Source organism: Varanus komodoensis, unplaced genomic scaffold (genome assembly GCF_004798865.1).
Source record: "Varanus komodoensis strain SLA01 unplaced genomic scaffold, ASM479886v1 scaffold1, whole genome shotgun sequence".
NCBI classification, from domain to species: Eukaryota; Metazoa; Chordata; class Lepidosauria; order Squamata; family Varanidae; genus Varanus; species Varanus komodoensis.
Window position 1 is genome coordinate 124,667,806 of NW_025335268.1, and position 16,587 is coordinate 124,684,392.

At 42.8% G+C, this 16,587-nt stretch overlaps 1 protein-coding gene across 8 annotated transcripts in view; it reads right to left on the reverse strand.

Moving 5' to 3' along the window:
- The window catches only part of GRM4 (glutamate metabotropic receptor 4), a 325,286-nt gene that overhangs the window by 36,335 nt on the left and 272,364 nt on the right, over nucleotides 1-16,587 (reverse strand). For all 8 annotated transcript variants that reach the window (XM_044444316.1, XM_044444358.1, XM_044444332.1 and 5 more), the window contains 2 exons: nucleotides 14,860-14,996; nucleotides 12,484-13,419 (listed from right to left, as the gene is read on the reverse strand). In XM_044444316.1, the coding sequence (XP_044300251.1) occupies nucleotides 12,484-13,419; nucleotides 14,860-14,996 (1,073 nt within the window). The remainder of the gene's footprint in view (nucleotides 1-12,483; nucleotides 13,420-14,859; nucleotides 14,997-16,587) is intronic.

The window sequence follows — 16,587 nt, forward strand, 5'->3', positions numbered from 1 at the left end:
AACCCTTCATATTCACTGCATAAGCATTTCTCTGAATATATGCATTTTATACACAATTTCCCTAATACCTGCATTTGCAAGCAATTTCCCCTAGTACCATGCATTTTTGTACATTATTTTCACAAATACACACATTTATGTGCACTTTTCTCCAACGTCTTGGTGCTCATATTTTAACACAACTGTATTGCAACATTTGGAGAAGACCATTTTGATTAATACATTAGTTTGGGAAATGCAAATTAAATTGGCTCACCAAACCAATTTCTCCTTTACTCATACTATATGCTTTGACTTCCTCTTCTAAACATAGGCAGCTCATTCAAAGAGCTACAGATCTGATCCAACCTCACCCCACCCCCTCACCCCAAAAAAGCAATTTCCTTTGTAATAGAAAGCTTAATGCCCTTCACTGTGTCCTTCAGTTTAAGGTGGTCCTCCTTTATCTCCCATTTAGAGAACTGTTGTCTCTCTTCTCTCAACGCATTGGCTAGGTTGCTACCTGACTTCCTTACATTCTACCTGTTTTTCATTTGTCACAATCTTAATTATATTTATTGCATTTCTATCCCACCAAATAGTGAAGTCAGTGCTAACAAATACGAACACATTCTGCTTGCTAAACAAAATACCCAGTGGCTTCTAGAGTCCACCAGCACCTGCCACTTCCAGTGCTGTATTGGTGCACATACCATTATCCGTAATGTATATGGTGCTCTTGCTGTGGTAGCAGAGTCTTCTCCAACCTGGTGCCTACCAGATGTTTTGTGCTTCTACTCCATTATCCAAAGCCAGCATGGGCAATGGTCAGAAATGCTGGGAGCTGTAGTCCACACTCTCTTGAGGGCACAAGGTTAGGGAAGGCTATGATTGGACAACGGCATGTAAGCATCTTCATTTATGGAACTTGCTTCTCACCTGTACAGTTGCAGCTATCACTGCACCCATATGTTGTGATCATGAAGATACTGCCCACAGAAATGGATTGCCCCAGAGGTAAAACACCTGTATTATAATTTATAAGTACAGGTGAAAATAACAATAGAGCCAGTTAAGACACAAGTTAGAAGAGCAGAATCCCACCTCAGAGACATTCAGACTGGCATAGAATATGAGGTAGGACATGGTACAGTGGGCTGTCCCTGAGGTGTCAGAACCTCTTTGGACTCTAAGGAAGCCTTCTAAACTTTTCAACATTTTCCTAACCTCCCCCAGGCTCTCTATAAAGAAGTACCAAGAAAAGAGGAGCAGGAAAGCAATTTAGGGGGTGGGGGGTATTTTTGTGACTGACAGCTTTAACTTCCAATCAAGGAATGAATTTACCAGTACTCTGGTAAACTGATTTATTTCCAGTTGCTGTGATTATAGGAGGAGAGATTACCTATGTTCAAATTAGTTTTGTACATTGTGACAATGAAAACTGAGCAGAGAAATTAAAAAAAGACCATTTTAAAGCCCCAAATGCTATTTTTTATTCATAACTCTCTAATCCAACACCTGATTTTGCAGGGACCTTACCTGGGGACACATTCATGCAAATTTCCAAAAAGAAAACAAAAAAAAAAGGAAACAGGAGAGCCACTGCACAGAAGGGAACCAATCCTTTTATAAAGGTAAAGTTTCATAGCACAAAAATTCATGCTTCCATTTCTACAAGAGGACAACTGCAAATCAAATTCTGCTGAAATATTAAAATGGGTATTTGCTGATTACCTTCTTGAAATCCATGGGGAAAGCATCTGATGTTTTGGGAAATGACATGGGAAACCCTCTGCCTCTTACTTAAGGGTGAAGTGGGGGGTGAATTCAAACTGCCAAGTCAAGGCAACTGTGTTAAAGGTGAACCAACCTAGCCCTAGATTCATTTCCCCGAGATCAGAGGTCTTGAAAGAGAAAGGAACTCTGACATGACATAAGATGCAGCCAGTTTGACTTCTGCACATGGGAGGTGCTCTCCTGTCATTTCCTCAGGTAACAGAATGCCTCGAGTTCTCTCTGCCTGGAGGAAGTGCACCCAGGTCCACCCCTGGTAGATGGCTCTATAGAAAGAAGGCTTCCTGTTCCCGGTAGATGGTTATGCGCAAAGAGCAGGAACTCTCAGCCAGCTAAATTGTTGTGTTACCTCCAAAGGATACTCGGAGCATTGCTACAGTAGCCTCTAATCAGCTTGTTAGAAGCCTAATAGAAGAGGAACACTGCATATTACAAACCCACCAAGTGAGGTAGAGCTTCTTGTTGAATTGCAACTTGACAGCTAGCTTTCAGCAGCCCTAAATTATCCCATGACAAGCTGCAGTGAGGAGGTGAGCAACCTTGCGCATAATCTACAGTCATTATCATTTCCATCTTTATTACCCACAGTATACTGAGCACATTAAACTAGCTTTAAGAGAGCTTTTGTTTGGGGGAAATAATTTAAGAAACCTGATTTCTTGTTAGCATCTTCCCTGCCATTTCCTCAAATGGAAACCCTTTCCATTTATTTTCTTTTTGTTCTTCTGGGCATTTTAAGCAGACAGCCTTTGCTTGGCATCAGGTTTGCTCCTGTATCAGCTCAGCAGCTGACATGGGTTGGAGTGGATATCCAGTTCTAACAATGCACCACCTTGATCTCCTGGCATTTTCTCTAAAAGGAAGGGTTCCGCTTAGTTTGCACACAGACGGTGCTCTCAGGGATTAATTTGAGGCAGGGCTCAGAGCCAGAACTAATTCTCAATGCCAAGGCTATGACCTACAGCACATGAGATGGTGGTAGTGGTGGTGGTGGGTGGTGATGATGATGATGGTGATGCATATATTGTAAGAAGAGCATTTACCCTCATTTTTGAAGGCTAGTTCATACATATATTGTGTAGGTGTACCAACTCATAATGTGTACACCTAAAGAAGTCTAATATGAATTCCTGCAAGTAGCTCCTTTGGCAAGCCTACATCCACCACTGTATAAAATGTGAAAAAGTCCTGAGCAGGCATAGCTTACACATCTAAAATTAAAGATAAGGCATTCCGGGGAAGATTGGACCCAGCACTTTTTAAAAAATGACCAAAACCTTCCTTTTCTGGGTAATTGTTGAGGTTTTCCTAAAGCCACAACTGAATCTGTAAAAGCTGAGCATATTGGGGGGCATATTTAGTGCACAGCTTTTCTGAAAATATCGAAGTATTAAGTGTCACATAGAGAATATAGAAAAGAGGCAGATACCACAGATACCACAGAGAAACAGATAATTACTATATCAGACTCTGTTTTTCTTTTTTGGAGATTACGTCTCACCCACACTGCTCGTAAAATGACACTCTTAAAGGATAACAGACATCCAATCTCTCTCTCTCTCTCTCTCTCTCTCTCTCTCACACACACACACACACACACACACACACACACACACACAGTGAGAGCGAGTGAGAGCGCACCATTGAGAACATTTCCACTTTTCCTTGCAGATTTCTACAAGCCACTCATTATAAAGTGCATGCATAAAAACAGCTACTTTTCAGAAACACCTCCAACCTACTGCTCAGTGACGTAACTGACAACCAGTACAGTTAGTTAGGAGATAGGCAACGGGGACAGTTGTACTTTCACCCGAAGACGTATGTTGTAGCAAAATACTGAACAACCTTATAGCTTAGAGAAAAACACAGCCTGCATTTTGTCCCATGTCCCTTTTATAGTAGCTTCAAAAGGCCAGCCAGACTAGATACTAGATATGAGGGTGCTGTATGTTTAGGGGCAGTGGCAAAGCAGGGCACAAATATAAGAAGAGCTCCTGATGAACCCTTGCAAACATTTGAATGTCCCTCGCATGAAGAAAGCGTGAGCGCTCAAGTTTGGAATTTATGCTAAAATTTAAACTGACATCTGAAGGCCCAGATACTGCCGTTAGAATAGATTTGGCTGCACATATGAGGGGGGACTCCCCAAAAACCAGGAATTTATTTATTTAAAAATGTGTATTTATTTTTACATGTTCAAACTTGAGTCACCTTCAAAGTACGCTCTGTTTGATGCAATACACATATTGAGACGGTTTTCCACAGCTCAAAAGAGGTTTTTAACTCATCAATTTTGATGCCTTTTGGGGCTTCTGCCATTTTTTGTTTCACTTCTTCCACATCATGGCATGTCACAAGCGGAGCCGGCTGGGGTCGGGGATCAGACTAGATGGCCTGGGAGACCCCTTCTGATTCACTCTGTTTCTACATCAGCAAAACATTTCCCTATGAGGACTTTTTTCATCCGGGGAATCAAAAAAAAAGTTGCATGAAGCAAGATCGGGTGAATACAAGGGTCATGTCAGGTTTGGTCAAAAACTGCTGAACATTCAGCTGAACAAAATTTCACAGCCACACGTTGTTTGTGTAAATCAGCCATCACAAAATAGCCAAACGTGTTGAAAGAGTCTCCAAAAACAAAAGCCCTCACTGAAGCTGAATGCAGCCTGGGTAAACTGATCCAGACGGGTTCCTAGAATACTCACCTAGTGGGGGAAGCCTGCATGAGAAGGAGCCCACCCTTCAGAAGATAATTCCTGGGGGTTTCTTTTGGGGGGGGCTTATGTATTGGATTTTGGGGAGTTTGCAATAGGTTCATGGAAAGCATTGGCACAAGAAATAGCTCGTGGGGACAGAATTTATTTTTTAATTTAATTTAATTTTAATAAAACATTTGTATCCCATCCTTCATGGCAGCATCTCAGGACAGCTTACAGGCCATGAAGAGGAACTGAGGACTGTATGAGTGATAAAATGCCCAGCCCAGCCTTTAGCCCCTGGAAGCCTGAGCCACATGCCCTTGTCATTTTCTAAATCTTTACCAGGATATGTCACTGCCTTTTTAGAGGTTTTTTTTACAGAGCCATCAGGACTCGGGGCAAAGTTAGCTCCAGGCTTTTCCAGACAGCTGGCAAAAGAATACTGGTCTTTCCCTAGTTCTCCTCACAGAGTGACGGCTGCTCATTTCTCCCTCCCACCAAGCTGCTCCTCTTGGGGCAAATTTAGAGATAAATCAGATGAGTGTGTGTGAGCATGAGCAAGGATATCAGCTGAGCCACCTGGCCACTGATCCATTAAGAGAAGCAACACAGGCATTCTGGCAGTCCCGGCCCGGACAGGTTCTCCCCATGGCCTGTCAGTGGCTGCACAGCTGAATAGCCGCTTTTCTCAAGCTTTGGCAGTGGCCAAAGAAAAGCCAAAGCAGAACATCCCAACTGTGGAGCAGACCAAAGACACAAAAGGATTCATTAAGGGGCTTGGTGAGTGAGCTGAATACAAGGGCTGCATCCATGCGATTCTTTCTGTCCCTCAGAGCAACCCTCCCAAACTTTGTGCCCCAGATGTGTGGACAGTCAGCAACTCTCATCAACCCCAACCACAGCATGCAGCAGTGGTACTTGGAAGACATCCCGGGTGTCTGGATTCAGCAATAGGCTCCATTCCTGTCTGTTGACTGCCAGAGTTGCCAGCTATTCAGACTGGGGATACCGGGCCTGGGGAGAACTTCTTTTTCTTAGGACAAAAGAACCTGTCATGGTTTGGTAGTAATTCTGCAGAAGCTACCAGGCTGGACAGCTCACACAACGCAACATCATGGAGGTAGCCATCCAGATATGTAGGTGCTCCAGTAAATCCCACAAGGCAGATTAAATCCCCCAAATTAGCACTTGAGGAAAGTTTTCTTCTCATTTAGGGCCACCAGTCTAATTTCATAAGATACTATGGAGAGCTGCTGCTTAAAAACACAAGCCCAAATTTTCCTTTAGTGTGCAGAAAGGAATAGTAGCATAGTATTTCAGATCCTGGCTATTTCTTATATACCATCATGGGAGAAAACCCACTTTTTCTTCAAAGTAGCCAGATTATCTAGCTTAACAACAACAAAAAAATGTTTAAACCCTTAGTAATCTCCTCTCTCTATGGACGGTTATGGAAAGTTAAAACAGCATAATAAAAAGACCATTGTTGCATCAGGAAAAAGTGCTGGAGAAACCTCTGAATCTGTGGGGTTGGCGTGTGAACCCCTTAAGATCCCAGCAGTACAAACAAAGGTCACATAGCATCAATACATGACTTCCACATCCTCCCTAATAACCCGGTATTTACAATAGATTTATACAGATGTCAAGAGACATTAGGTCACTGATGCTCAGGGCCCAAAATAATGCCTTTCCTTGTGCTGCTAATAGAGCATGAAGGGACAGATTCTTACCAGGGACAAAAGGGGCTTTGCAGTCTCTGGCATCATGCTGATCTACACCAGCTGTGAATCAAGCTTAATGCGCTCCCATTCCCACTGCGTGCCTGTCAAGTTGTGTTTAACATTGGATTAGCTAATGTGATTCCTCCGGGTCACGTTCTAGCCCAACCTGATCTGCCACTGAAGACAAGGCCCTGGAGAGCTTGTGACCAGAATGATGGAATTCTTTTGCTTGCTAAGCTGTACTGCTGCAAGATGCGCCATCTCTTCCCTCTGCAGGGGAATCAGTTACAGGAACTCAGTGCTGCCAAAATACCCAAGTGTGAATTACAATTCCAGCAACACAAGACTGTAAGCGAGCAAGAAATGCACAGTGGAACAGAGGAGTGAAAGCTCTTCTCTGTCCCCTCTGCCTAGTTCCTTGGACTGATAACTGATGGACAGGATGGGGTCCGTAGGAGCAATCCTCAATATTAATTTGGTACTCAAGGGCTTAGTAGACTGGCATCAGCTGTTTTTCATGCACACAACAGGGACAGGTGAAGTTACATTTCTATCCTGGTCCTAATTAATTTATCAGAAAGAAGATGTCAGAATGCAAGAAAGCAGTATTATTAATGGGGAGCAGGAGAAGGGGCGCAAGTTCCATTCCAGGCTCCCTTGCATGGCCAAATGTTTGAAATCAGGAACACTAGAAATATGGTCCAGTGTCCTTTGATTCAAATGTGGAACTCCTTGCCATGGGATTTCTTTTAGACACCTATATAACAGGCTTCAAAAACAGTATCTAACATCTCAATTGAGGAGCTGTTAGCCAAGGCAGGGATGTAAAAATCAGGCTGAAATCTGGCTCTCTTGTACTCATTAGACTTCCTTCCCATGCTCAGTCCTAGCCAGGAAGTGAGCTGAGGTGAGATCAAGTTCACACACACTTGGGAATGCTAGTGGCTTCATTGTGCAAAGTACACAAAGCAGGCACTTCTTCATGCAAAGTACACAATATTTTGCACAAAGCATACAGAACTCTGCTTGCACAGCAGGCCTGTTGGCAGTGCAAGCTGGCCTCACAGACCCGCTTGGGCACTTTTCCTGCTGGACACCCATGCAAACACTTGGCTTGAGGTAGACTTAGGGGAGAAAGAAAATGGCTCAGGTATAGAAACCTGAGCCAAGGAAACCTAACAGTTTCCCACCCCCAGATCAGACTAAGCTAAGGTGAGCCACAAGCGATTTGACAACCAGGGTACCATAGTCTTCTGTTTTGCTTGAAGACTTAGACTCATCATACTTGGAGGAGAAAAGAGAAAGACTAGTTTGAAAACTACAGCCTTGTGGAGGTGGGAGGAACGTCCTCATTTGACATCATGATTCAGGAACAAGAGATGAATCTGTGCATGTTTTTCTGTCTGTCCCAAGTTGTATCTAATATTGACCATCCACTGGCTATGTCTGATTTGCAAGGGTTTTCATTCTTGCTGCTATGATTTGACTAATATTTTGTTTGCATTGTCTTTCTACTTTTTGTATGAAGCAAAGTGAGGGGGCAAGTTGGGAATTAGGATGCCATTACAGATATCAGAGTGTGAAACACAGCAGATCTGCCCCATCGGCAAAGTCCCACAGGAGTTGTTTTCTACAAGCTGCATTGAAACGAGCTTCATTAAGCTCTGATTCATTTTGAGAAGGCTTGTGCAGGAGAAATCCTTGCTTGGATTGTGCTCCACAATAATTGGTACACATGAAGTTATGATTAGATGCACCACTTCAGATATTACTCTCTTTTGGACCATCTCATTTCACTAATGCTTCCACATCTATCTTTAAAATTACATTAGCATTCATATTAATTTGAGATAAAACTTATTGTGAGGATTATTGTGTGCTACTCTTACTTCTATTTTTATTCTATTTTGTTGTTGTTGTTATGAACTGTCTTGAGACATCTATGATGGGACAGCATACAAAAGTTTTAAATAAATACATATAAATAAAATGTTATTCAGAGGAGGCTGTAGGGCATGGTTATTGAACCCCAGCCTGGGAACCAATTGCATTCCTCCAAATGGACACTTCAGCATTTTGGCAATTTCCCACCTTTTGCACAGTTTTCCCCCATTGCAAAAGATTGAAATGCCTCTCCTGAGGCTCAGTCACTGGCTGTTAGAACTTTAAGCTAAAATAAAGGGTGGGCCAAAAGTAGGCATACAGTCCCAATTGGGTCATGGAGTACCTCACACAGTGGATAAATTGAAGGAAAGCCGCTTGCAAGCATTTATGGACATTGGTGCTAACTGGAATTTCTGTCACAGTGATGGGGACAGGTTCCAGGAATGTTGCAGTGTTGATGGAGGACTTTTTGAGCACCTAAGAGACTAAGCATGATGTACTTTCGGCCCACTCTGTATGTTTGCAGTTTTGCATTCTGGCTCCACCCCTTTTGCTTTTAGCCTGCTATATGGTTACTTTTCCCAATGTGGTACCCTGCAGAGATTTGTGACTACAACCCCTTAGCCCTATCCAGGAAGGACAGTGGAAAACAGTAATCTTCCAATCAGGTAAGATTGGAGTTGCAGTTCAAGGCATTTGAAAGTCAGAGAAGACTGCTTCAGGGAGAAAATATACCAGATCTAAAAAAAGCTACAGAGTATTTAATTGTTAGTATTAGGCTAACAGGAGGCAAGAAAGAACAAACTGACTTCAGCAGGGAAGCAGAGAAACTGTATGTTTGATGTCCAGGATGTTCCTGGAAAATGCTATTTATTGCTTTGTTCCTTTTGGAATGATAAAAAGTTTGGGAGACACTGCTTGACATTCACAATTCACCTCTGTTTTGCAGTTAAGTTTGCCAAATGCCTGCCAAGAATTCTGCAGCATACTGAGAATATCCCCAGGCTTACAACACATGGCCTATGAGGCATACCTAGGGACAGACAAATTTGTCAAGAGTGATTCCACTGGGTCTCTCATTTTTCCAACATAATGTTTCTTTTGCCCTGCTTTCATATCAGTTTGCAATTACCCCCTAAAAAGTCTGCAGGCAAATTCATATGCATGCTGCATACATTCCTCCTAATGTATGTATTTTGAATACATTTTTCCAAATAAATAATTTCTTCTAAGTAATTTCCCCTAATATAATTTATATGCTTTTCAAATGCTTCCCCCACCAAAAATATGTGCAAGGCTGTGCACATTTTTTGATTGTGAAATGTATCACAAAATTTAGTGAAGTATGACTATTCCTATTCATGTATACATTTAGCAAGTGACAGGGAAATTTGCATCAAATCCCAAATCCAACTGATTTCTCACACACCCTTAGGTGTGCACTTCCTGGTAACTTACTCTTTTGTCAATGAAATCATGGGTGGCTATGGCAACAATAGCTGCTAGATTTGGGTGAATATGAATTCCAATGCAGCAGATTCAGATGAACTTCAGATCCCAAGCAGAAGCAGACAAATTTATTCCAATTGTTTGGGTTCTGAGTTGAAACAGAGCTTCCTAGAGAAACAACAGAACCACACCCAGTCAGAATAAGGATTCTGTGACTCACATTTCAGATACATGCCATGTTGTACAGATTTTCTTTCTTCCAAAATAAATACACAAACCATGGCTTTCCTATTTAGATTCAGCTATCAATGCTGCAAGAGGAGGGGAAATTATGGATGGGTGCTGAAAGCTCCACCTTCTAATAGTAGGTCAAATTTTACCATGGGATCTAATCACTCTGCTTTGTGGAAGGGCATGGCTAGGATCGTGAGACGGACATTTTTCCAGTGCCACCAGACATCATTATGAAAAAGCTTTAAACTGGTTTCCAAGCATCATAGCTCTTTAATCCCTGAGCATAATCTTTGGAAACTTGGCAGATGTTTTTCTTGGGGACATTTCTAAGATGTATGACATTTTCATATGAATTAGCTAGAAAAAACATAGGGGGATGGAAGAAGTAAATCATCTCAACCCAAATTGGAGAGCTTCCATTCAACATGTATTGTTATACCTATCCTTCTGAAATGTGTCAGGTTTAGTCCTTAGGGACACCTCTAGGATACCAATAATATTTATAGCAGTGGTCAACAGGGTACATAATAAGCATGCCCCCCCTCCCCTTTTGTATCAAGGCACACAACATTCTGTGGCTATCCCAAAATTTGGCAGGCTTGATTCCCTCAGCAACAGAAACTGTCCCTAGAATTCTCATTGAATTCTGTCCAGAGATGAATTCTCCCCACTTGTTAAAAAATTAAAATATGATGACATATAACAGAAAAATCTCTGCATTGATGATTCTGCCCTAAGAGGCAAAAAGTCTGTAAATATCCTATAATACTGAACAAAAGAAAATATTTATAGCTTTTTTTGTATTTTCATAATAGTCACTGAGAAACATAATGCATTATATTTCTGAACTACTGCTTGGATATGATAGTGTTTTTTACTGTAAGCCATCTTACTTTTTACTGTAAGCCTTCCACATGTAATAATTGGACGGGTTAGAAATACCTAAATAAATACATACATACCAAATCAAAGCAAACTGGCTCAAATTCAATCCAAGCAGAAACAGGCTGTTTTCCAAAGCAGTGAATCAAAAGAGGCAGGGGATTCGTGTACATCCCCAGCGGATGCCAACAATGCCTGTTCCTGGGCCCAACAGCCCTATGGATGGCAGCAATATTTTCAGCAGAGTGAATGAGAGCCAGTGCGGTGTAGTGGTTAAGAGCATGGGACTGGGACTCAGACGATCTGGGTTCCAGTCCCCGCTCAGCCATGGAGCCAACTGGGTGACTTTGGACCAGTCACAGACTCTCAGCCCAACCCACCTCACAGGGTTGTTGTTGCGGGGATAAGATGGAGGAGGAGACTGATGTAAGCTGCCTTGAGCCCGTTGTAGGAAAAAGGCAGGATATAAATCGAATAAATAAATAAATGATTGTCACAGCAGTTAACAACACATCTGAACAGTGACCTGCAGTCACACCTGTGCACACCTAGTCTTTGCAATCAACATCGTACATTTAACCATGTTGGTCCCCTTCCGTCTTGCACAGCAGCCAGAAACCCACACAGTGATAATTCAATAAGCACATATACAACTCTGCTCATATGATAGAAGATTTTCCTGTACCACACTGTTTATTGGTTGTTTGCAGATTTACAGGGAATCAAAGAAATAGACTTTCCTTCATCTCACAACAGCTTCTCCAGATTCCTGAAAATGCTAACAGAGAGTCAATAGACCCTGCTGAATGGAGTAAGCTGTAGTTTGGGGAGATTCCGCCCCCCCCCCAAAAAAAAAGACATGGAAGAGCTCTCTGATGGAGGGCAGATCCACATTCCAACCCAATGAGCCTATAATAGTTTTAAGGCCTCTTGCTACTAGCAGCAAATAGCCAGAGGAGCTTTGGAAGCAACCAAGTTGTTCCATTGTGATCCATTATCCTATTACAAGCCCTTGTAAGAAAACAAAGACCCAACTTAAGCTTATTCAAAACAAAACAAAACCTTAAAACAGAGAGAGAACTATGAAATCTAAATATTCTGTCAAGAATCCACTAACAAGCACCTTCAAGATCCAAAAATAGAATAGGTCATTCTCACCATATGGATTTTTACTTATTTATTCTGTACAAATATAACCCAACTTCTGCACCAAGTGGTCAAATTAGTGAAAGGTTGCATGTTTTTATTTTTATTGTATGATATATTTTCTGCTTTTTATAGCCTTGAAGCTCCATCATATGGACATTTATCTCAAAGAGGCTTCCTCTGGCTTTTGAGAATTCACATTGGCTATATTTCCAAGCTTATTTGCTGAACTCTAAGACCAGAAACTTGTCTTTTTAAAACACTGGAAGTTTTCCTCCCCTGGATTTGCATTCTATACCTAACTCTCAGTTGCAAAGTCATGCAGTGCAATGATAAAAGTGTGGAATACACTGAAATTTTCCTATGGACCTGAGTTCTGTAAGAGTCATCTTCCATTAACATTGGATAGATTACCATTCTTGTCTTCCACATGGGGGAAAAAGCCATGAAGGACGGAAAGAAAGACAGCAAAGAAGAAAACATTGAGAGATACTCACAGGGAAATTTTGAAGAAAGGGAGAACAAATGTCATGGAGAAAGAGCACAAGAACACTGGCAAGTCACCACACCCGGGTTAAGGCCTGCAGATTGATGTATGTTAGATGTATTTCACTATAAATACATCAGGGCAGGGAAGGAGAGCAGACCTGTGAGTCATCCCCCTTCTGCCCCTGCCCTGTCTCCATTACCTTCTCTGCCGACTGTGATGTCCCAAAGAAGATGGGAATGAAGGCTAACCAGACGATGCAGGTAGTGTACATGGTGAACCCAATGGGCTTGGCTTCATTAAAGGTCTCAGGAACCCCACGGGTCTTTATAGCATACACAGTGCAGGTCACCATGAGCAGCATGCTGTACCCAAGCAAACAGATGAGGGACAGGTCAGAAATGTCACACTTGAGGACTCCCCGGGCAAAGCGGGGGTCTGTAGTCCGCTGGTCCTCATAGTCGATGATGGAGTGTGAGGGGTCCACAATGAACCAAATGCAGACCCCCAGGAGCTGCAGGGAGATGAGGCTGAAGGTGATGACCAGCTGGGAAGCAGGGCTGATGAAGCGCGGGGCACTGACTGACTTTTTGCCCTGCTCAAAGATGCGGTAGATGCGGTTGGTTTTGGTCAGCAAGGCAGCATAGCTGATGCTCATGCCCAGCCCCAGGAAGACACGCCTCAGGGAGCAGGTGCCCAAGTCGGGCTCAGCAATCATCAGGAAGGTGGTGGCATAGCAGAGGAAGATGCCTGTCAGCAGCACATAGCTGAGCTCCCGCCCCGAGGCCTTGACGATGGGCGTGTCGTTGTAGCGCACAAACGTCACCACCACAAAGAGGGTGGCGATGATGCCCACAATGGCAATGAAAACGGGCACCACAGCCCATGGGGAGCTCCACTCCAGCTTGACGATGGGGATGGGGATGCAGGCTGTATGGTTCTCGTTGGGGCGCTCGCTAAGGCGGCACACCTTGCAGTGGAACTCATCCTGCTGATACTGGTACCCGTCGCAGCGCTCACAGTGCCAGCAGCATGGGATGCCCTTCACCAGCTTCTTCCTCTCGCCCGGCCTGCAGGGTTGGCTGCAGATCGAAGTGGGCACCCGGTTGCCTCCTCCAGGCCAATGTAGCCGCTCCATCTGAAATGGAGATAAAGCAAGGCTCTCACTAGCCAACAGGAACCAGCATAGCAGGGGACAGGTTGCAACAAGGGCTGGACGGGTGTGTCCCACCAAGACTGCAAAAGCACCGGCTTTAATTTGTAGCGCACCAGCTATGCTCGTTACTCCCACCAGCCCAGAACCAGCCCCTGATGACCGCACCTTGCAGATCTTCAGCATCACTCTGCCTTGAGCCCTACTAATTCAAGCCTGCACCCTTCTTATTCCTAAACTTCTTAAGTGTGCAGAAAATGTCCTGAAACTTCCAGCATTCTGCAGCCAGCCTTGCTGGCTGGGAAATTATAAGAATTATAGCACTTTTTTCTGTCTGAACACACATAGGATTTCACCCTCAATATAGCTGTTTTACTGGAACTTGTCATTTTAAAAATTGTAGCTGTTTTTAAATCATTTCAACTCTTTATATTTCAGCAACTGCAGTAAATCAGCCTGAGGTTGGCTTTTTTTTTAAAGGGAGCTGTGTAATAAATTGAGTAGTACTAACAGTGCTAGCATTTGATGCAATACCAACCTGTTAAAACAGTCTTCCCCAGCCTGGTGTCGGACTGGAAACCCAATACTTCCCAGCCGGCATGGCAGCACACACTTGTTGCAAGTGCTTTCGTTAATCAGCTGAACCTCCCAAGCTTTTCTGGCTGAGCATCCTGTCACTCTTCACTGCTCCTGTGCTGCCTAATCCATTGCCTCCACAGCTCTCTGTAGTTCTTGCTGGCCTGCTAGACCACTCAACCCACTTGGTCATCCTCAGTTAATGTTTTGCATTTTTCAGGGTATACACAGCCAACCCTGAATATCTTTATACCAGTGCTGAAATTGTTTTTTGTCCCAATTCAGAGTTTCACATTTTATTGTCTGATTCCACTTGCTGAATGTCATATTTTGTTGTCAGGATTCAACGCTCTGGAAGACTCATCAGCCAAGGTTATGCACTTCTGTCCCACTGAATTCAGTGGGAGTGCTAAAAGAGGCACTAAATAAATAAAGTCTCTCCCATTGAAATTGCAACCTTAAATCTTAAGTTCCTTTGGATGAATTGCTAATAACATTGGCATCAACTTGCCAAAGGCAATATTTTGCAACCACTCTGCTCTAAAAAACCAACTGCAATTGCTGCCCATGGTTTGAACTGGACTGCTGTACTAAATGAGATTAGAGAGAAACCAGTGAAAAACAAGTTTTAAAATCTCATTCTGTTTGATCCCTTTGATATCTATATACAGATAATACTCATCAAGAATAAGCCCATTTTGACCAGGACACTAGATATTTGAGTCTTTCAGAGCACAGCTTGGTTTCCTAATTAAAACACTGGGAGCTTCAGGAAGAAAGCAGATGTTAAGGCTTATGTCCTTCAGTCATGTACAGATAAACCCACACTCAGTATAAGATCTTGCTTACTTTTAAGTTGAGATGATCAGCCCAGTGCCCAATAACTTTATACTCAGGTGTGGCATTCTTGATCTGGTACTGGTAGATGTCATAGCGGCCTGGGGCATCTCCATTCTCATTGAATGTCACTGGGGTCCCAGCAATACCTGCAAGACACAAAGCAATTAGTTTCATGGCGATCCCAGCTAGGTTGTGCATGAAAGTGTATTTGAAGGAAAGATTTACCTGCCTCTCTCTCTCTCTCTCTCTCTCTCTCTCTCTCTTTCACACACACACACACACACACACACACACACACACACACACACACAGGGGGAGAGAGAGAGATTGAGAGAGAGAATCATTTGCAATCCTAAGTATTACCCAGCCAAAGCTAAGTATGTTTAAGTTCTAGTGATTTTGGTGTTTAGTCTAGGGATGGGCAAACATGTTGAGCTCACTTACGTCCTCTAAATTGCTCCTCAAGGCTCACAGTGCCTCATTCCCTAACTAGATGCTGTGTCATTTTAAAAAATGATCATTTTCCCTGATCGAAAATGTAAATTTCCCCCATAAGCTAACAAGTGTGAAAATGCAGAGGAGGGAAATATGCACATATGGTGAAGTACATGTTTGTGCATGTACACATTTTGGAAGAGTACACAGTTATGCAAGTGTACAATTCCAAGCATGTACACAAAGCTTAGGGAACTATAAAAAACAAAACCACCCCTGAAAATTTTGTTCCTGTTCACATTCAGGGGTGACAAATGAGATCTGTGTTCATGATTTGTAAAGAGGAATGAAATTCTCTTGCATTTCTAGTTTAGGTTTAGGTCATCAAGCTCTGCCCATAATATCAAGACGATATGCTCGCATTGGCCAAATCACAGCAAGGAGTCTTCCAGCAACTCACCAGTTAAGCCAATCATGCAAAATTGTCCAATAAGTAAAGTTAAAAGGACATTAAACTCTCCCGGCTTATTCTTTGGGATAGAAAGAATAAGCCAGGAGTCTTTCTGAATATTGCAGAAAGACTTACAACACCCATGGACACAAACCATTTCATTGATGACAAGATTTCAGATATACAAATCAATAAAGTTAACTTCCTTTTTCTGAAGTGCAGAGGTTAGCTTTGCAGCTTTTGAGTTGGAGTGGCTCTACCCCAACATGACTCTACCCCCTGCACACTTATCTGAAGTATTTGTAAGCTATATCTGTGCCTCAGGCAATTAAAAAAGAGCAGCAAACTTGCCCTTTGACTCTTGTATTGCCAAGTGAAATCCTTCTAGCCTTTCTGTCCACATGGCTATAGTCTATACAATTTGATATTTGTAGAGCGCTAAAGTCCAGAAGCCATTTGTTGTGGATCAGGCCGCCCAGCATGTTAGGTGCTGCACACTCTGAAAATCAATAGACCATTTTGACGCATGAGGCCAAGATCAACTTTGCTTTAAATTGGCTCCTAATGCCAATGGGAAGCCTGCACTGCACATGGAATTAATTTGATACCGTTTCCGAATTCCCTCTGACATTAAAGAACTGCTTTGAAAGAAGTTGCACAGAAGCTGCACAAAAAGCTGTGCTTTTTGGTAGCACTTAGGGAAAACACCTAAGTATCTGCCCCAGCAAGATTACAACTTCAGTATGAATGAGTGGCAAGGACATCCATCTTTGACTTACTGATTGAAGCAGCCTCCCACAACTTGACTCTAGATCCCCTCCTCCTCCAACAGATCCCATCCTCCCCAGACA